The following is a 20,484-nucleotide window of genomic DNA, read 5'->3' as shown; positions in this document are numbered from 1 at the left end:
CTTGAGTCTGGAGCGTTGAGGCTTTTTGTCCCTCCATCGGGACCCGTAGTGTCACAAATAGACACTAACTGGTAATAAAACTAAAATAACCCAGTCATATAAATATTTTATTTAAAAAAAACTTCTTTAAATATTTACTGAAGGGTTATATCTGTTTCTTAAAGGTGTGAAATTATGACCATGTGAGCAAAATGAGGCTATAAATGCTGTTTTCTTCACAAAAGTTTTACTTAATGTTCATATCTTTGGTTTTTAGCTCACACTTTTATTTCCTCAGTGTTGCCCTTTTAATTCAGTTGTTATCTGAATGCTATTTGCACACTTTTTCCTCCAGGCTGTTTACTCTGTTGGAGGTGATAACTGGTGAAAAGCACTCACTGGAGATAAATCTTACTTCCGATTTACAGTCGATTGAGATCATCAGACAGTTTTTTATTATTTACAGTTGATGAATTTCACCCTGAAGCGTCATTGGGAACAAAGAACCTGCTCATCAGGCTCGATGACTCGCCCTCAGCAACACCAGAAAAATGTGCAGAGTAATAAGAGAACAGATCACACAGACAAGTTCATACAATCAACTGTTATTTTATATTTTTTTGCATTTTACAATTCAAGACTGTGGCATTAACATGCATTGCTTTATCCTAAAACACACTCAAAACCACACTACCAATAAAATCAATTCTTAAAATCAAAAAAAAAAAAAAGAATAATTGAATAGCAAATGATTTTTTATAGTATTTACATTTTTTTTTTTTTAAATTCAACTCTAAAAACCTCTTAAGTCCATCCAATGAAGTAAAGGAAAGTTAATGATTTAAGTGCTCTAGAGCACAAAGCCTCAAACATAATATGAAGTAAGCTAAAAATATACTGTAGTTTTATGATGCTAGCTTCACACCCATAATTCCAGCAGAAACATTTCCTTTTTTTTTTTTTATATATATATATTTATATAATATTCAACAGCAAAAGCCATTAAAAACTGCAATGATTACCTAAGACTACTCCATCAAATCAAAGTAAAAATAAAAACAAGAATAAAACAATAAATTATACTACCTCTGGGTGTAAAACGGGACTTAAAAGTAAAGCTTCCCACATAAATTTGTCATTATGTTCTGCAGGTTTTAATTAAAAAACCAGCTGTGATAAGTTTATCTGTTAATGAGCAGCAGCCTCGGGGTCACTCCTTCACAAATTTATGACTGCATGATTGATTGTCATGGTAAAAAAAAAAGATTTATGTCTCAAGAAAAGAGAAAAACCTGTAAGTGGTGTCAGTTTTTAAAAATGTTCGAACCCCAAATAATCAACTGGGAAGACTTTAAGAAGTGAAATTTGGACTGTTTTAGTCTCCGATCGATCGCCGTCTTCCTGCTGAATCAGATTAAGGCACACGAGACTATCCGTCTCTCATGTTGGCAAACTAAAATCACAGTTGAACAGGCCGGGAGCTCCGTACAGACCGGGAGCTCTTTACAGATTGAGATCAACAAAAAAACGTGCTGAAGAGTTTTTTGGCATCCGAGAGAATAAAAAGGCAAAATGCAGGGAATGCATTTTTTTTTGTTTTGTTTTGTAAACGTTATGAGCTGTCAGGCGCACAGATTCAAGCTCACTGCCTACGCTTGCTTGCTTGCTTTAAAATGAAATGCACAGATAAAAACAATCAAATTAAGTCAACCACGCTCAGTCTCTCTCTCTGTTTTGCCCGCTGATCTCAGAGCTGCTGCAGCCGCCGCCTCGCTCTGCATCTCTTCTATCCAAACCCACACCTACAGGAGGGAGCTTCATTTATGTGGGGCGGGAATTTCCTTCTTGGCGGCTCCGTGTTCGGCCTTCTTCCCCTGGGTGGTGGCGGCTGTTTTTTTCTGGGCGCTGTCTTTGGGTGTGTTCTGTGTGGCGGCGGCGGCGGTGGAGGTGGAGGCGGTGGAGGATTTGGAGGCCTGCGTGGGCTTTGAGGTAGTGTTGGAAGGATGTCGCCGACGCCTCCCTTCATCCCCGGCCGAGGATGAGTGGCGTCTCCTCCTGCCTCCTTCCTCTCCCATCGGGGGCTGCGGACACAGAAGTCAGAGATCGTTACATGAAGACAGGCCGATGATAAAACATCTCTAGACTGCTTCTAGATAAAAAGCAAAAAATATACTATTTTAATGAGGAACTGGTAACGACAAATGTGTGTCTCATTTGCGGTGCAAGCGTGTCAGTCGGTAGAAGATGTAACGTTAAGCGCCACCACAACTTTTCACGGGACTTTCCGGCTGGCAGCAGTTTACGAACAGAGAAGGTAAAGGAGCTGAAAACAACGCTTAAAAGACGACAGTCTCTGTTTACCAAACCGACAAAGAAGACCAACGCTGCAGCAGAGGCTTCGTTTAGTGGCACACATCCTAATGAGACACAAAAAGCCCTTCGCCTATGGCGGGATTGTAACGGAGGCAGTGACTGCGGTGACTGCAATGTTATTAAAGGACCATCAAAGTAAGACAGAAATGATGTCTGCTTTTGGTGATGTACAACTTGGTGTTATGAGTTGCTCTTGGCCACTTTCATTTTGTCGAATTAGCTCTCAGAGGAAAAAAGGTTGGAGACCCCTGGTATATAAGAAGTGGACGTAGTCACCGTGACGTCACCCATTGGTTTGTAGATTGCCGTTTTGAAGCCATGAGTTCGGCTTTTTGGTTGTCGCCATCTTGTTTTTTTGCAATCAGGTCTAGTCTGTGTGACTATTTATTTATTGAATTACCAGAAATCATGCTGTATCGTGATACATATCATTATCGAGATATGAAATGACCTAGATCAGCCCTATAATCGAGTTACTTGAGGAATAGTTTCAGCCCTTTACTCGCTACGTGACTGATAATGAGTAAAAGAAATACATCCTCAGTCTAAACAAGATTTAGATTTTTTATGATCTTATGTGTTGTTGTTGTTGTTGTTGTTGTTGCAAAACCAACTGCCCCTCAGGGACAAATAAAGGTCTTGAACTTGAACTTTATCATGTGTGTAAAGTATTTAATGTCTAGAAGTAGAGGTCCAGCAGGAAAGTGTGTTAACTGATGGTGATTTTCAGGTTTTCTCTGAAGTTCCAAGAACTACATTTTCTTTACATGTCTTGAATATATTTTACCATCCTTGGATTTATGAATAAAAAAATTGAGGCATTCATTATAAACTGTCCAATTACTAAAATACAACACAGTTTAACGTGGGGCCGGTTATTTGAGTTGATGTGGAGACGTGGAGACTCACCACCACCCTGAAGTCCTCCAGGTTCTTGAACTTGGAGAGGTGTTCCTGCAGCTTCGGGTCGATGGGCTGCTTCTTCATCTTAGAGTATTTCAGGAAGGCCCAGAACTTCTCCAGTCCATACAGCTGACCTGCAGCAGGAAACAAAACATTAACAGTTTATTCAGTGTCAAATATGATCTTCAATGCAATCACTCAGGAACATAATCAGCAGCCCATTTAGGCTTTCTTTCTCTTCACTTTGTAAAATCTTTTTTTTGTCTTTGGTCGACTGCGATGTTTTTTCCCTCTACCTTGGAACATTATTGGACCTTTTATTTCTGTAAACTGCAGTAATGAGTAGGATTGCAAAATCCTGGGAATATTCAAGGTGGGAAATAATGGGAACAAAATGGAAATATAGAGGTTATCTGTTCCAGCTGTATTTACCATGTCATATGCAGATAGAAACAAACATTTTACCACATGATAAGCAGACATAATCCATTTATTTGCCAAACAAATCCATTAATTTGTCAAATACGTCGTGTGAAATATGCTATTATTAACACAATTAGTTTGTTTGTTTGTTTGAAACAGTTTGCTTCATAACATCTTTGTCTAGTGTTTTGTACCCCTGGCACTTTTGTTTTGCTACGGTTTTAATTGTATACTGTTCCCTGTATACTGATTTTGTATTGTGTACTTTTGTCAATTAAAAAAAATCATGGACATGCTACTTTCTTAGTCCCATTGTTGGAATATGTTTGCCCAATACACAGAGCAAAACTTGATCACTTAAGTCAGACTCTCCAGTAAAATGGCAGACAGTAACTATGGTGTAAACAGGGAGTGAATCAGACGAGAGTTTTCATGTCCTGCTGATCAACGTCACATCATGTGTTTCTATCAGCATGAAGACACAAACTAAAAGACATATTATCACTTGTACTGTATAAAGTTACTTCTACAGGAGAAGTTCAGCTGATTAAAAGCTTTTTTATTCATCAGATAAAAATAATTTCCTCGACATTGAAATAACTTCAGAGTGCTTTAAGATAAGAAACTCTCGTAGCTGGTTGTGACTCATGAGTAAAGTATCTGACTGGTGCCTGTGGCCAGACGAGCGCTGGTTAGTCTTAGCGGGTAACTCCAGTACGGATCAGGACTGAATCTGGAATCTGAGCACTAAAATAACTCGGCTGTAAATAAATGGCTGCTGAAGTCTTAACTGGCGATCCTCCGTTCTGCTTCATTGAATCACTCGGTGTTGAAATCTACTTTAATCCTCCTTTCTTCCTCTTTTCACACATTCAGCTTAGAGGGGGGGGGGGAACCTCCGTAAAAAGTGAACTTTTAAGTCGGGTCAAGCAGGTTTACGGGACAAATATTGGTATTATTTAGTATTTATAAGCTGTTTCTCAAGACTCATTTTGATTCCCTGGGTTTAAATTGTGATTAACCTGTTTTTTCTGTCTTTATCTGATTCTCTGGGTTTAAATTGTGTTTAAACATGTTTCTTGTTTTATCTGGTTTTATTTCCACATCTATGTGTATCAGTGTCATCTAGAACATCTTTCCCTATTCACTGTCCATGGAGCGGTTCCACGCTTTATATCCTGACATTACAAATTTGAGTTTTAACACTCTAGTTTTTGGATTTGGGAGAGTTGTTCATGTTTACTAATATTTTTTGGACTGTTAGACCATAGGAATAACATGTATGAATTTTGGAAATGAGCATAGTTCCCCTTTAATGAAAAAATGTCACATTATGAGTGACCAGTTATGTGATTTTATTCTGAAAATCTTTCTGACGTTAATTACCTCTCTCAAAGTCCTTGAGGGTCTCCTCTTGGAAGTCCTTGAACAGATCCATCCTGAATCTCTTCTCCAGACCGTAACTGTAGTATCTGAAGAGACACTCCAGTCCGTACCTGCAGGAGGGAAAACAAATATTTACCTGTACTCTGACCACGGACACGAGCAAACACACGGACACTCTGGCTTCTAGTATTTACACGTGATGTGACCGCTGCTCTGTAATGCCCAGTTCACACTACATGACTTCTGTCCTGATTTACCACTGGTCAATCACGGCGTTCTACGGTCTGTTGTTACCTCCGCCAAGGCCGAAGGCCTAGGAAGGAGGTTATGTTTTCACTGGCGTTGGTTTGTTTATTTGTTGGTTTGTCTGTTAGCAGGATTACTCCAAAAATCTGCGATGAATTTGAATGACATTTTTTCCTGACTTTGGTGGCGATCCAGATCATGATTTTTAAGGATTCCGATCAGCCAGAACATTAAGACCTCTGGCTATAACACATGCGCAGTGTAGCTGATGACGCGTTGATGACGCATGACCCCGCCTCTTTCCTTCAGAGAGAGAGAGACAGAGAGAGAGCGGGGAGTGGGTGGGGACACCTGTAGATTCTGCTTTTTTTTTCACATTAAACTCGGTGAAATTACAGTTGAGTTCGACCAAAGCACACTTGGTGATTGTTGGAAAGAGTAACGACGACGGTTTAGGTGAGTTTTATTTTGTTTTTGTCCAGTTTGAATGACGTGTTTTACGCTGCTCCGCTACGTTCAGCTGATCTCAAAGTAAACAAAAATACACTTGGATGATGGCGCAAGCTTAACGGACAGGGGGGGAGGTCTGCGCTCTCCGAGTGCCGTTCTAGTTTCTTTATAACATTACATTATTATAACGTTAGTATGTATAGCAGACCGTTGCTATGTATAGCAGACCGTTGCTATGTATAGCAGACCGTTGCTATGTATAGCAGACCGTTGCTATGTATAACAGACCGTTGCTATGTATAACAGACCGTTACTATGGACGCAGTTCTGATGTCAGACTCTGGAGGACCTCTTTTGTACCAAATTATTGATTTCTCAAGCAAGTAGCCGTGTAATGAGCACGATAATGTACAGCGAACCGGTCATTGCTACAACAACAATGATCCGCTTGCTGTACATTATCCACTCATTATACATCCATGGAATAAACATAACATGACATGGTGACTGATCTACATAGGGGGAATAGTAAAGACATGTGTGGAAACAGGCATTTATGTAAACACGTGTGCTGACGACAACATCAAGCATAACTAGCATAACTACGCCTGTGTGTCACTTCTCACGTGTGTTTTTGTGACAAAACGTGGTTTGGAAACCTCATCGGGGATTCCTCCCGGTGAGAGATCTTGTAGTAGTAGTAGTAGAAGTAGTAAAGTGTTGCCTGTCAGTCGTGTAGTGTGAAAACCACATTGACTTGAAGACACTCAAGTAGTAGCGTGTCAAGTAGTAGCGTGTCAAGTAGTAGCGTGTACAGCGACCTGACATGTTGTGTGAACTTGGCTTCAGCTCGTGTGTAGCGTAGCAGCACTTAACAATAAAAGATCTGTCTCAGAGATTATTAAGAGATTTAACATCGTTGACAGGAACCAGACGGACAGGTCGACCGGTTCAATGAAGTCGACGTGAGCCGCTGCATAAACAGCTGATGGGGTTGTTATAGTGTCGGTGTTCACACGCCCTGAAACTCCCACTTCAACCGGTCTCCACTCATCCAGACAAGAATGTGGGTTTGGCAGGTGAGTGAAGAACGCGTCTGGCAGAAACAATGTTACAGCGAGGCCGCCGCCTCTGATGTCAAATAATGACGGTCAAACACTGCTGCTGTCTGCCGGCAGCGAGGGTTTACACAGTTTACACAGAGAGGAGTGGGTAATCTTTTGCAAATTAAAACCTTTCTGCGCTTCTTTGGAGGCACGCAGGTTCAACCTAAAAAGGGGCTTTAGGGCTCAAGGTGTGGCTTTGTGGCCACCTAACGTCCTTCTCACCTGTATTTTTCATTGGCGTCTTCCAGCGCACGCAGTTTGAACTCCTCGTACATCTTCCTGTTGAAGTTATCCCTCAGGAAGAAGGACCAGAACCTGAACAGAGTGTTCATCTCCTGAGACTGGCCGATCCCCAACCGTTTCCTCTCTGAAAGCACATCGACTCAGTCACCAGAAAGCACAAAGACGAGCTCTGTCTTTAACATACAGGTGTACAATCTAACATCAATCTAAGACTTGTTCTGTTTAAAACTTCTCTAAACTGTGAGCATGTGATGGTGTGGATTTTTCCTCGTACCGCTAAGGCACCGTCGGAGGTACTTGTGGTATCCCTGCTGAGTGAAGCCGTTGTCTCTCAGCACATCGTGGGATGGATGCCAGAATTTGGGCAGAGACTGGGGGGTGCAGCCGTAACTTCCTGACAGCGGAGCGCCTTCTGATGGGGAGGCGTTGGAGCTGCTGTAGGAGGAGAAGATGTTAAGATGTTAAGTTTATTAATCTTACTTCTTAAAATCTATCAACCTTATCAAGGCATATTTTTATTCAATGTATCCATTAAGCCTTTATTCTATCATGTAGTCTACACCAGCTGTCATGTGCAGCTGAAATAATCATTTAGTGGACCGGCAGATAATTGTTAGTCATTTATCAACGAAAAATGCTGATATGCTGAGCCCCGCGTGTACAGCGGCTGCCTAGTTACAAAAATTCAGAGGTGCACAACCAATCGCTGCGACAACTTGCGGAGCCTTCGCTTTTTACACACAATATGTAATTATGTCATTTTTGGCTAGCGCACCCTTGCTCTGGGGATACTACGGCGAGCAAAAACCCGGCTTTATGTTAAAAAAATGTGGATATCAGATTGTCTGTATTTGCAGAGCTTCATATAAAAATGATTTGTGGTTATGTGAAGGACTTTAGTAGCTTGTTTTGTTAAAAAAGAAGTACGTATTGATGCAGAGAAGTGAATAAAGGTGACAGGAGGAAGTGAGCGGTTTGTGTTCTTCTTCTGCTTTCCCTGTTTGTAACTGAACCATCAGCTGAAAGGAAGCATCTTTACAGTCATAAAGGAGAACGAGCGGTCGGACCTGATGGACGAAGAGCGCGGCCGGTGCTCGCGGGAGTCCATCACCCAGCCGATGTGGGCTTCCTGCGGAGGGTTCGAACTGTGGCGGGTCTTCTTCTTCCTCGGCGTCTGCAACAGGAAATCACAACAGATTACATATGTTACACAGAGCTGATTGATTTATTCCCCCACCCCTACTAGAGACCTGGGAAGACAACAGGAAGTTGATCTTCTCTGTTATTAGTCCGACATAAGAGAGCGTCTCTACACCCTGAACTCACCTGTCCATCGATGGTGCCGCTCTCCTTCATTACGGGGTAAAAGCGCGGCGTCTTGTTGGGGTCCTGGCGTCCGGGGGTGCGAGGCGTTCTGGGGGTTCGGGGTTGGTGAGCGGCGGGCGACTCTGGGACCGTTGTAGGCAGAGAGCGGGCCATATCTGCTCCGCTGTCCACTGAGACCACCAATAAAACATCATCAATATTTACACTACTAGATTATTTTCTACATGGTTATCACTCAATCGTTCATCAAATGTTTTTACAGGCCAGTTTAAACCAACTGAGACTCTAGCAACTGTTTGTTTTTAATTGTCTTATTGTTTGTTTTTAATATATATATATATATAATGACTTAAAGTAAACTAAACAACCATCGCTTGCACATTTCATTCCCAAAGGTGATTAGAAATAAGGTTGAAGTCATGAAAAAAATATCAGAAACTGAAGCAAATTTAAATGTTAAAATGCAGCAAACAGGAAGCTCAGCTTGTGTGAAACCGACTTCACAGCGGCTCCACAAAAACCCACCTGGCATGAGAGGAGTTGGCACTTCCTGGTTCGGCTCAACGGGCACTTTGGGGGTGAGAGTTTCGAACTCGTCTTGACTGATGACGTTCAGCTTCTTGAAGCTCTCCACTTCCTGCTGGGGAACACACAGGAACAGTTAAAAAAGGGGAAATACACCAACTTATTGTAATACATATAACACTTAAACCAGTGGTTCTCAACCCGGGGCCCGGGACCCCCAGGGGTTCCTTGAGGGAGTTCCAGGGGGTCCGTGACCTAATCTGCATCAATGTAGGGGTCCTTGGCATGAGAAAGGTTGAGAACCACTGACTTAAACCACCAGTTCATCAGAGTAGGTTTAATTTAATTAATCTGATCATACTGCAAAATAAAAATGTATGAACTGTGAATCTATTATTTACTATTTTATTAGTTTATTTAACAGTTAGTTTTACATTTGCGAAATTTACATCGGCCATCAATTAATTATTATTTCATTCTAATTATTTAATTGTACTCATACAGTAAAAATATATTATTATATTTTATTAATATAATAATATAATATAATTTAATATCTTTTAGTGGTGAAAAATAATTAAAATAAACTAAACTTTTTGTCGTCATTTTCAACTAAATTATGTTAGCTTAGGTTTTTTTATTGTTTTGTTTGTTTTTGCCTTTATAGTTATTGTTTGTTTTTCCCCTTAAATTGAGGGGAGGTCTGTCATACAAGCCAGTGGTTTGGATTTTATGCAGTCTTATATGTGTGCAAGTAAAATAAATAAAAATACATAAATGATTGAAACTAACAGAGATAAAAGATACTGGTGATAAACACCAAGTTAAACTCTATTTTCACTTATTTTATATTGCATTATCTCAGCTTTGTAGTGCATCCGTGTGAAGAAAAAACTGGGAATATAATCAACATTATTCCTGCACTGCACTCAGATATAACTTTATACTATTCCAGCCTCTCAGCTACAGGCTGTTTAAACTGATAACACGACGACATGGTGGTAAAAATACGTGATGTGCCAGCGGCTGCAGCCATGTAAGGCCTGTGTGACACACAGCAGATGTGCAGCGTACTTTGAACTTTACACGTCAGCGTCAGAAAGAAAAATATCCAGGTGTGTGTGTGTGTGTGTGTGTGTGTGTGTGTGTGTGTGTTCAGGCGTGACATTTCCCACATGTGGCGACATCACTGACGACCTTTGAGCTGACAACTCCAAACACTCACCACCACCAACGAGGAAAAAAAGATTTGTCGTTCACTCTCTTCAAACAGTTTGGGGTTTTTAGCTTTTACACAATGTGTTTGTTATTAGTAAGACTGGTATTTACTCAAGTTCTACCTAGTGGGCAGTTTTGAAGCATTTGCAACTTGACTGTTTACTTCACCTCATTTCAGAGGGACTTTTCTGAAGGCTGTAGTTATTATTTACTTTTAAGAGAAAGATATGACATGTCAAATATTCAATAAGCTGTTATTTTTTGTGTGTGTTGTGTTGTTGTTATGCGTACAATTTATTTTAAAAGTCTATTGTCATTTATTTTTATCAAAATGTTCTGGATTAGTACAGTTCTGCTGGTGTTGATGTACATCTACTTGTGCACAATCTTAGCATCTTAATCTCAAAACTAAAACCTCTTTGATTCCTGAAATCGAAATCGAATTTCTGGAATTGACTATACAACACTACATAATGTTGTAAAACTAGACTGTGTGTTGATCCAGCACTATAAAGTATTACCACATAATTCTGTAATAAAATAAGATTGCATAACTCTGTGTAACCTACAGACTGTGCTGCGTTTCTGCAGACGAGGCAGCTTCTCAAGAAAGCGTGCACTGGTCTGTGGAAGCAGCTGTGTGACACACATGTAGTCTGGAGGCTCGTATAGTGGGCGATAAATAGTAGTTTATTTCTGTCCCGCCGTCTACAGAGTGAGATTTAACAGCTCTGTCACAAAGTGTTCATGTCAAAGAGCTGAGTGCCGGCAGAGCAGAGCTTTAAGGAGGCGACTGAAGCCTAAAACTGTAGAGAACGACACCACAGTGCAACCTTTATGTGTGTCTGTGTTTCTTATGGACTGTGTCAAAAGGCACGATGACAACAAACTATTCTGATTAAATATTAAGTCTCACCAGGAGAGCCTGCTGTCATATTTAACTGACTTGTGATTTTCAGCTGATCCAATATACATTTTTTAATTTGCATCTAAGCCTTTTCCTCAGTGAATAAAAGCGTGTGTGTATTTGTGCTAAATGTTACGTGTAGAGGTGGTTTCTTGTTATAAATGAAAGAGTTAGGGCTGCATTATGTGTGAAACGTCTACTTCTTGGATATTGAGTTATTACAACATGCACAAAACGGATATTTTTAGTAAAAACCTGTGGAATAAAAATAACTTTAACTTCCCGGGAAAAATTCTGATAAGTGTTTGTATATATTTGCAATATTGGTAACTTTCTGACGTAACTTAAGTAAGAACAGACTTGTGAAATCAGTGCAAATATTCATCCCTGTCTTTATTAAATCAGTGAAGTCCAGGGTGAGATTTTGAATGGGGCCTCCAATAAAACATATATATACAGTATTAAATCCTCCCGCTGCCACAAAGTTTAAGATATTTAAATAATTTTTCAAGCTCTAGAAAATGTTATAAAATGTAGAAGTAAAAGTTGCTTCATTGCTGCATTGAAGCAAGACAGTCATAACATTCAGGATTATGTTTTCAGGAAATGTTTTTGGTCCCAAACTGTAAAATAAGAATGCAGAACATTGCGTATAGAAGAACCCTTTGACCCACTGAAGGTAAAAACAAATGAATGTGTGATGAGAGGTTAACAACATGGCAGCTAATTCAATAACAGGAAGTGAATCATGCTTTTGCCAAAGAACCAGAACAATCCAGTTTACTGACTGTTGGACAGCTGGACACCAACATGAACATTAAGAAACCTACATTTTCTCTTTAGTCTTCTTTTTCTCACCTGCTGCCCTGACAGCTAGCTGTCACGGCAGTTTGTGGATCTTCTAAACTCCAACAACCGTGGAACAAATGTTCGATTTGTCGCCATCTAATATTGTAAAACTGACAATATTCAAAGTTGATTTCTTGCCTCAAAACGTTTCAGAAGTGAATTTAGTGATGAAATAGCTACGAAAAATATTAAAAAAACGAGCTGTTTTTGGCTTCTGATGTTATAACCGTAGCCTGTAGCGGTCCAGCGCTTTGCATTGTGGGATACAGTAGGCGAGGTAGACTGGTCCGATGCACACTGGAGATTTTTTCCAAATCAGTACGACATCCGGGTATTTTTGGCATACTGTAGATTTTGCTTTTGTTCGCATACTACATACTACATTTTGGACAAATCAGTACGTACTACTAGTATAGTATGCGGTTTAGAATACAGCCTAAGATTGCATTCACAGGTCAGGCGTTGCAGTGATTCACCAGTGTTGTGCAGCGTTGTGGAAGAGGTTGACACTTAAAGTTGAAAACCTGAGGACCGTGTATCGTGCTTGTAGCTACCGTTTCTGTAAATGGTGCCATAATGTAAAGAGCTGCCTGTTCAGACACGACTTGGTGCACATGAGTTGCATGTTAAATGTCAGTACTGGTTGTCTCTTTGCTGTTCTTCACCTGTCTGTGACGAACCTGCTCAGACAAGTTTGGTTCCCTAAACTGACAAATTAACTGTCAATCCAAAGGATTAAGGGATATAAGCACTAAATAAAAGTCTCACTTCATGTGGCTCATTCAACCTGTAAAAAGTATAATAATAATACTGGGTTCAAGTTGTTTTTAAGGACATCGAGAATATGAGTCTGTCACTTAAACATGATGAAACATTCCAGATGAAAAAATTATTTTACATTCAATTGATGAAACCGTCCTCTGAAAGCATTTTAATTATTATTATTTCTATTGCTGTTTTTATGTAAAGCACTTTGTAACCTTGTTTAGTGAAGTGCTATATCAATAAAGTTTATTATTAATATGTGAAGCTACATTTTCTTGTCTGTTATTCATCTGAGTTTCTGAGTAAAAAGCCAAATATAGAGATATTTAGAATTAGAAATTGTGATAAATTGTCAGCAGGGTGAGAAATCTGAATCTACTAGCTACAGCTCAAACTTCCACACCTCCATGTTTTTCTCTTACCTTGCTGCACTCGATCTGTTCCTCTCCCTTCCACAGGTCCGTCTCGTAGTAGAAAAGCCCGTCGTTGATGGCTTTGGCGAGGTCGGTGGTGAGCTTGGCTCGGGACTCGTGGTTGCCCGTCCGGTCGCCGCCGGGGTGCTTGCGGACGTAAGGAGGGGTCTGCGTGACGATGAGGATCTTGTTGACGTCCTGGTCGTCCATCTCGTAGTCCGAGTCGTCTTCGTCTGACCAGTCGGTGAACTTGTTCTTCCTCGGCGCCATCTGCTCCATCTCTGCGTCGAACAGGAAGTCCAGCTCCTCCTGGTCGGGCACGGCCTGCGGAGGAGCCTGGTGGCTGGGTGGAGGCGCCTCACTGCGCTCCTGGACGACACGGTGAGAGTGAATTAACGAAGGAACAGACGAGAAGATAATTAAACTACAGGATGGCATGATGAAATTTAAACATTTAAAGGAAACATTTTGGGAAATAAATGGGGAATGGATGGTTGAAAAGTAAGATGAGAGAAAGGGTGAAAAAAAAGAGGTTAAGCAAATGTGAAGAAAGCATGAGGAAAGTTTCATGAAATGAATGACAAGCACAGAGACGAACGGGCGGAGGAGAAGAAACTAGTAGTAGTAGTACAGGAAGTACTCAACTGCAGAGGGGAGGAGGTCGGGTTGGAGCACTGAGGGAGGAGAAGAGCCGGCAAAACACACATGTTCACCGACATACTGCCGGATGAAAGGTGGAGGAAACGACAGAGGATGTAATGAGAAACAGAAAAAAAGGAGAAGATGGAAGGGATGAAAATGGAAATAAGGTGCTTGAAAGATCTCAGGCGTTAAAGGTGATTAACACTCCAGTCGGGTACCTTTCCGGTGGACTGTCGGTGGCGTTTCTCCACCTGGATCCAGGCGTCGGGGTCGGGCTGGGGGGCATCTTTGGCTGGGAGGGACTCCTCGCTGGAGGAGCTGGGTTCAGCCGAGTCCTGAGGCTCAGCAGACTCAGGAGGAGTCTTCTCCACGGGCGATGAAGCTGAAGGGACCCGAACACATCACACATCACACACTCAGACACTCAGACACCCTTCAGCACGGCTTTATGATCACACATCACGCTGTCAGCTCACATTTAGCTACAGGAGGAGCTAAAGACTGAAAAAGACTCTGAACAACAATACATGTGATTATAGAGAGAGAGGGAACATTTATGTGAAGATGTTTATTGTTGACTAACAGCAGCTGTAATTTCTTGTAAATACTGTATATAAATGTATGTTTTTATGAAGCCCAGCAGGTATCAGAGGTGAAATCTTTGTTTTTATGTGCACACAAACATTCAAAATAATCATTTTGTATAATGTCTTAAAATGAAAAAAAACAATCATTTAACTTATTAAACGTGAAGATGTGCAGTTTTTCATTATCTTCTATGGCAGAAAACTGAATATCTTTGAGTTTTATACCATCAGTTGCACCCTAGGCCAAATTGTATTCTGGGTAATTGTGATTTTTCACTATCACCAAACAATAATCAAGAAAATTATGTTAAATATGTTAAGAACATAATCGTTACTTGCAGCCCTAGTGCACACCTGGCACCAGAGGTGGGACCTAGTCATTGTTTTGCAAGTCGAGTCTAAAGTCATCAAATTTGTGACTTGAGTCTGACTGAGTCATGTGACTCAAGTCCACACCTCTGCTTTCATACTAGGGCTACAACTTCTCATTTGTTTTCACTATCAATTGATAAGCGGTGGATAATCGGCGGATTAATACACATTTGGTGCTGCAGGACGGTGTGTGTTGGATTGAGTCAAAATAAACTACAGTGTGTGTTCATGGTTATGAAGGAAGACGTCAGTCAGTGACACAGTGAGACTCACTGATGTGTTTTTAATGGAGCTCTATGGCTCAGAGGAAGAAGAGATATCAGACGCTGATACATGATACTTGTTAAAAGATACATTCATCACCAGAACTTCTCCTTTAATCTTCACTCTGGTTTCTAAAAAAGAAGCAGAAGAAGAGTTGACTACTGACCGGAGTTTGAGGAGCTGAGGGTCTGTCGAGGAACGAACTCGGGACAGTTGATGAGCTGGGAGAAGTCGGTGCGGGGAGAACCCACGATGGTCTGGGTGGGGATGGGCCAGCGCTCCGGTTCGGTTTTACAGCGAATCTTGTTGTCCACCAGCTCCACCTCTTTGCTGTTCTTCAGGGCCTGGAGAGGAGTTTATTTATCAGATTTATTAAAAAAAGGACAAACACAGTTTCCTACTTCTAACTCCCAGAGTGTAGCCAGATCAGAATGAATATTTACTGACCATTTCTTTTAAAATTATTATAACTTGTCATTAAAAAGCAACATGCCATAATTCTTTCAATGGTTTCTTTCATAGCGAGTATCTCTACAAATATTCTTCTTCTCACATAATTGTTCTCATTATGGGATTAAAGGTTAATAAAAGCAAACTAGTGTTTGGCTGTAGTCTTTGCGATGTGTTTGAGTGCAACTTTTTGGCCAAGACAAAAACGATGTGAGACCAGTCAAATGTCGGCCTTCGTCGCCACTAGTTCTTTGATGTCGGGTTGGTGTGTCTTAAAGGCCCGCTTCGGACGAGCGTTGTTCGCCTGTTATTCAAAGTTTTTTAATATTGGACGTGTCGCGAGACCAACTTGCACCAACTTCGACACTGCATGTCCTTAGGTCCCGGGCAATACACCCGCCAAGTGTGAAGTAGATTAGATGGTTCTCGAGATTAGGAAGGGCACACACACAGGGAGATTTGTTGCTTTATAGTTGGATACACGACTGAAGGTGATCCTCAGATCGTTGTGGACCAAAAACACTTCAAACGTAACCTGGAGCCAAACAGTGACAACACACAGTCAACAGACTGAGGAGTCTAATATTTGACTCACTGATGGTGTGACATTACCTCGATGATGAGGCTGACGTCCATGGTGAGGGCCTGAACTCTATGGAAGCTGGCGATGAGGGAGATGGGGAGGAAGCCCTGCGCGTCCATCTTTCTCCTCAGGAAGAAGTCTCGCTCCAGGTTGTGGAGGCTGAAGTAGTATTCACTGGAGGAGGAGGACAACGTGATGCATTTAGTGAGTGAGTTCATACAATCAGGAACATACTACTACTATCTTACATGTTTTTATCTCATATCTTTTATATATATTTTAATACCTTCTCATCTTAAATTATCTTATTTTTATATGTTTTTACTGTTTTTTGTTTTTATTTGAAGCACACTGAGCCGACTGCTGTATGAAATGTTCTATATTAGTAAAAACAGATTAACATAATATAGTGTGGGATATAAGACATAGTAATAGTGTAACATAATATATAGTACAGCAAAATGACAGACATATAAATTCAATATCAAAATATCAACATTCCTAGTTTATTTACCACTTATTTTCAATGTGCAGTAATTTATTTATCTAATTTCAATTTAAAAAAATACAAGCCAAAAGTGGCAATGGTGTGATGGGATTTGATGCTACAGACATATTTCGGTATTGTATTATTGTTTAACAGCAGAGCAGCAGAAGAAGAGAAACCTATTCATGTGAAACTTTCACTTAATAATTCTTCGAAATGTTCTTGTAAGCGGCCACAAGAAATGTAGAATCTTCTGCCTGGAAAACCAAATGTGTAGTTGGAAAAGCTCTCTGTCTAACCCAGTTACACCACTTAAAGTCACCACAACACACACACACACACACACACACACACACACACACACACACACACACACACACACACACACACACACACACACACACACACACACACGTCTGTACGTGGGCCTCAGCCTGCAGGCGGTGGCCAGTCGTCGTCGTGTTCATGTGGAGTAACGCCGGCTGAGTGAGCAGCCTGAATACCGCTGAGGGAGACGAGAGAGGAGAAGACAAGAATGTCTCTCTCCCTCCCTCCTCGCTGAAACACAGTAGTTTTATTTTTTTTACATTTCCTCGCTCAGCCCTGCTGCGTATAATTCATCCCCTGTCCCCTTCTGAAGCACTCAGCCTATATTTAGGAGTCCACCTCACCCTCCACTATTCTGAGTCTGCTGCTGCTTGAAATGAGGCCAGAGCTGTCAGTCAGACTCAGAGAGGAACGCTGCCCCCTGCAGGACGCCACCGACACAAAGGACATTTACTGACTACACATGCTCATCAGTCATTCATTCACTCACACCTGCTTTGTACACATAGAGAGCTGTCACAGTGACGGAATTTCCCCTGTGGTCAAAAGCGAAGTATGTGGTAGTAACTGCTTTTTTACAAATTGCTTCATTAATCCTGATTTGAGTGCTCTATAAATAAGCTTCATTGTTTAGTCTATTAGTAGGTATACTGTTGCTTTTTAAATGACAAAGATGACACTGTTCACTTGCTTATTGTTAAATGCAGAACACAGAAGGGCAACAAGGTGCAGTGTTTATTTCAGCTGAGACTCTTTGACCCCCTTTACATCTGGCATCAAAATGCGTCTTGTATCTAGATTAGGGCTGTCAATCGATTAAAATATTCAGTCGTGATTGATTGCATGATTGTACATAGTTAATCATGATTAATCGTAAACAAATCAATGACAAATATTGTCCAGAAACCCTCACAGGTACTGTAATCTTCACCTGCTTGTCTCTGCAGCAGCTGCTGGTTAAAACATAACTTTCCACTTTGACCTTTACTGACATGTTTTTCCATCATACTGATGAATAACTCAGGTCAAAATGTCTTTACACTAGATTATCTTACCCACTGCAGACCTACAAAGACCTTTAAACTTTAGTTTTTTTAGCACTGTTGGAAGGATGTGTTTGACTCACTTAAAGAAGCTTTTTAAATACATTATTTCAAGAGATCCAAAGATACTTCCTCTAGGAGAAATACCAGTGGGTTTTGAGGAACGGCCTACATTTGATTTGTTGGCAACTCTTTAAACCATTAAATATATTACAATCACACTCATATAATAAATGTATACGTAATAACTCTCCAGGAGCTTTACAGCAGCCCACTGCTCCTAAGGATGGCTGAAATGCAGAGGTCAAATTTCATATATGTACCTACTGTATGTATATTTTAACTTTATTAAGATGGGACAAACAGCTTAGTTATTAGGGCTCCAAAACGTCCTTCCTGTGATTCCTGTGATGGTCCTTTTAATGCAATGAAGTTAACGAGTCCACGCACACATATTATCATTTATAGGAAGGCCGCTGGAAGCTGGATAAGGAAAGATTTGCCTTGTTGAATTGTGAAATTGTTTTGCATTGTATGTAAAAGATGCTGAGATTGAAATAAATCAAATATGACCTTCACTAAAAGGTGTTTTTTTCCAACTTATTGTTCTGCAATTAAAGACAACAGATTATGGAAAATAACAATAAACTGTGTGTTACCTCTTTCCCTCCAGCTACAGCTGTAAAAGCATCGTGGTAGAAGATGAACTCATTACAATTACTGGCTGGTTTATGGGTCTCGTTTAAGGACATTTTGTGAGGTGGTGGTGGTGGTGAGGGTTATTTCATTCCCCTGGTAGTGGAGGAATATGAGCCACACTTTCCAGTCAGACGTAAGCCATTCAAAGTAGTTGTCAAATACTCACATTTGGCGTTTGACGTATTCTTTCAGAAGCTTTTCATCCACTGTGTACATCTGGACCTTGTTGCCGGCATCGTAGTAGTAAACCATGTTGCTGCCGAACTCTGAGGTGACCTGAACGGAGCCGTCAGACGACAGAGAGTCACGGACGCTCTGAGAGTATTCATAGCGGCCTGAAAGTGCGAGCGGGACAAACAGAAAAAGAAATATGAGAAACGATTACTGAATAAGATGCAAGCACTGAAATGTTATTTTCTGGTAAAGGAAAACGTTTTTAAAAAGCTAAACTTGCATCACAATTTCTCTCTCGTGTTATTGCAAAAGCTGCCAAAATAAAATCTGTACTCAAAGATTTACTACTACGAATTAAAAACATACCACGTCCGCGGCCTCTCCCGCGCCCACGACCTTTCCCTCGGCCTCGTATTCCTCCACGACCGCCGTCACTTCGGATGCTGCCGGTGTCATCCCCAAAGTCCCGCGGCTCTCTTCTCCAACCTGACAACAAGAAAACATAAACACTCCGTCACATATCTCACAGATACGTCATGTAGCGCTGGCCAACCTAGAAAGTCCCAACGATTTCTGGAGGGGCTAATTAAACCAGATAAATTCTAATTATATTAAGAACTACTAAGAACTTGGGATAAATGAGCAGTTTAATACAAGCAAACTATACTAAACTTTACTGTAAATCAATAAAAATACTTGCTGAGTTGTTTTTTTTACCATATATCAATAAAAAATAAGATTTTTTGAATATAAATCAATAAAAAATACTTGCTAATTATGTTTTACTATAAATCAATAAAAATACTTTTAATCATTTTTTACTATAAATCAACAAAAATACTTTTATTATTTTGTTTACTATAAATCAATAAAAATACTTTATTATTTTGTTTACTATAAATCAATAAAAATACTTTATTATTTTGTTTATTATAAATCAATAAAAATACTTGCTGATTATTTTATAATATAAATAAATAAAAATACTTGCTGCTTATTTTTTTTTACTATTAATCAATAAATTGTTGGGGCTATAATGGGTGAAAAAAATTAGCAAAATATCCAACACAAATTCTTAGAATCTAAGTCTTTATATATATCTTGTTTTGTCTGACCAGGAGTCCAAAATACAAAAACAATATTTAATTGAATCTAATTTAGTGAAAGAAAAAGTAACAAATCCTCACACTTTAGAAGCTGTAACCAATAAAATCATAAAAATAAATGCTGATTATTTTTCTGTTGATTGACTCATATATTTGAATTGAATAAATTGATCATTAAATTCAGAAAAACTGTGTTTTTCAAGTTATGGTAGACTAATGTGGATCAAAGGTGAAATGATCAAAAAGTGGTCTGTAAAATGCCTGATTCAGGGTTTTTCCTCAGGACATTGGGTATTATCATTATCATAATCTAAATATATTTAAAGATGGCAAAATTGGGGTTTATTCACAACCCGTGTGACCATCTTAAGGTTAATTTTCCTCAGCTCTGCTGGGACACGCCTGTCACCTCTAACCAAGTTCCCAGAAGTGACGTTAGTGTGTCAAATGTTATCTTAACCAATAGAAAGGACATGATGTGTTTACATTATATGACATGTTTGCATTCTCATTCGTTAGCATAATAATGCAAATTCTTATGACTATGAGTAATGTAGGCTGAAAGATCACACTTGCTTGGCTTGGAGTCACCTGTCTGACACAACAAAACTACATGAACCACTGAGAGCAAAACTAGT

General features: G+C 40.1%; 1 protein-coding gene across 8 annotated transcripts in view; it reads right to left on the bottom strand.

Annotated features, from left to right (window-relative positions):
- Nucleotides 1-572: 572 nt before the first annotated feature.
- Nucleotides 573-20,484, bottom strand: part of larp1b (La ribonucleoprotein 1B) — a 31,561-nt gene continuing 11,649 nt past the window's right edge. For 3 of the 8 annotated variants that reach the window (XM_074609792.1, XM_074609800.1, XM_074609794.1), the window contains 15 exons: nucleotides 19,107-19,226; nucleotides 18,733-18,901; nucleotides 16,040-16,184; nucleotides 15,144-15,321; nucleotides 13,973-14,136; nucleotides 13,758-13,832; nucleotides 13,122-13,481; nucleotides 8,961-9,075; nucleotides 8,436-8,605; nucleotides 8,177-8,283; nucleotides 7,384-7,544; nucleotides 7,089-7,233; nucleotides 5,065-5,174; nucleotides 3,262-3,389; nucleotides 573-2,060 (listed from right to left, as the gene is read on the bottom strand). In XM_074609792.1, the coding sequence (XP_074465893.1) occupies nucleotides 1,797-2,060; nucleotides 3,262-3,389; nucleotides 5,065-5,174; nucleotides 7,089-7,233; nucleotides 7,384-7,544; nucleotides 8,177-8,283; nucleotides 8,436-8,605; nucleotides 8,961-9,075; nucleotides 13,122-13,481; nucleotides 13,758-13,832; nucleotides 13,973-14,136; nucleotides 15,144-15,321; nucleotides 16,040-16,184; nucleotides 18,733-18,901; nucleotides 19,107-19,226 (2,411 nt within the window). In that variant the 3' untranslated portion in view covers nucleotides 573-1,796. The remainder of the gene's footprint in view (nucleotides 2,061-3,261; nucleotides 3,390-5,064; nucleotides 5,175-7,088; nucleotides 7,234-7,383; nucleotides 7,545-8,176; nucleotides 8,284-8,435; nucleotides 8,606-8,960; nucleotides 9,076-13,121; nucleotides 13,482-13,757; nucleotides 13,833-13,972; nucleotides 14,137-15,143; nucleotides 15,322-16,039; nucleotides 16,185-18,732; nucleotides 18,902-19,106; nucleotides 19,227-20,484) is intronic. The other 5 variants (XM_074609796.1, XM_074609799.1, XM_074609795.1 and 2 more) reach the window with 3 other exon arrangements.

This window comes from Sebastes fasciatus, chromosome 15, assembly GCF_043250625.1.
Source record: "Sebastes fasciatus isolate fSebFas1 chromosome 15, fSebFas1.pri, whole genome shotgun sequence".
NCBI classification, from domain to species: Eukaryota; Metazoa; Chordata; class Actinopteri; order Perciformes; family Sebastidae; genus Sebastes; species Sebastes fasciatus.
Note: the sequence above shows the minus strand (reverse complement) of the source record. Positions and strands in the feature narration are given on the sequence as shown.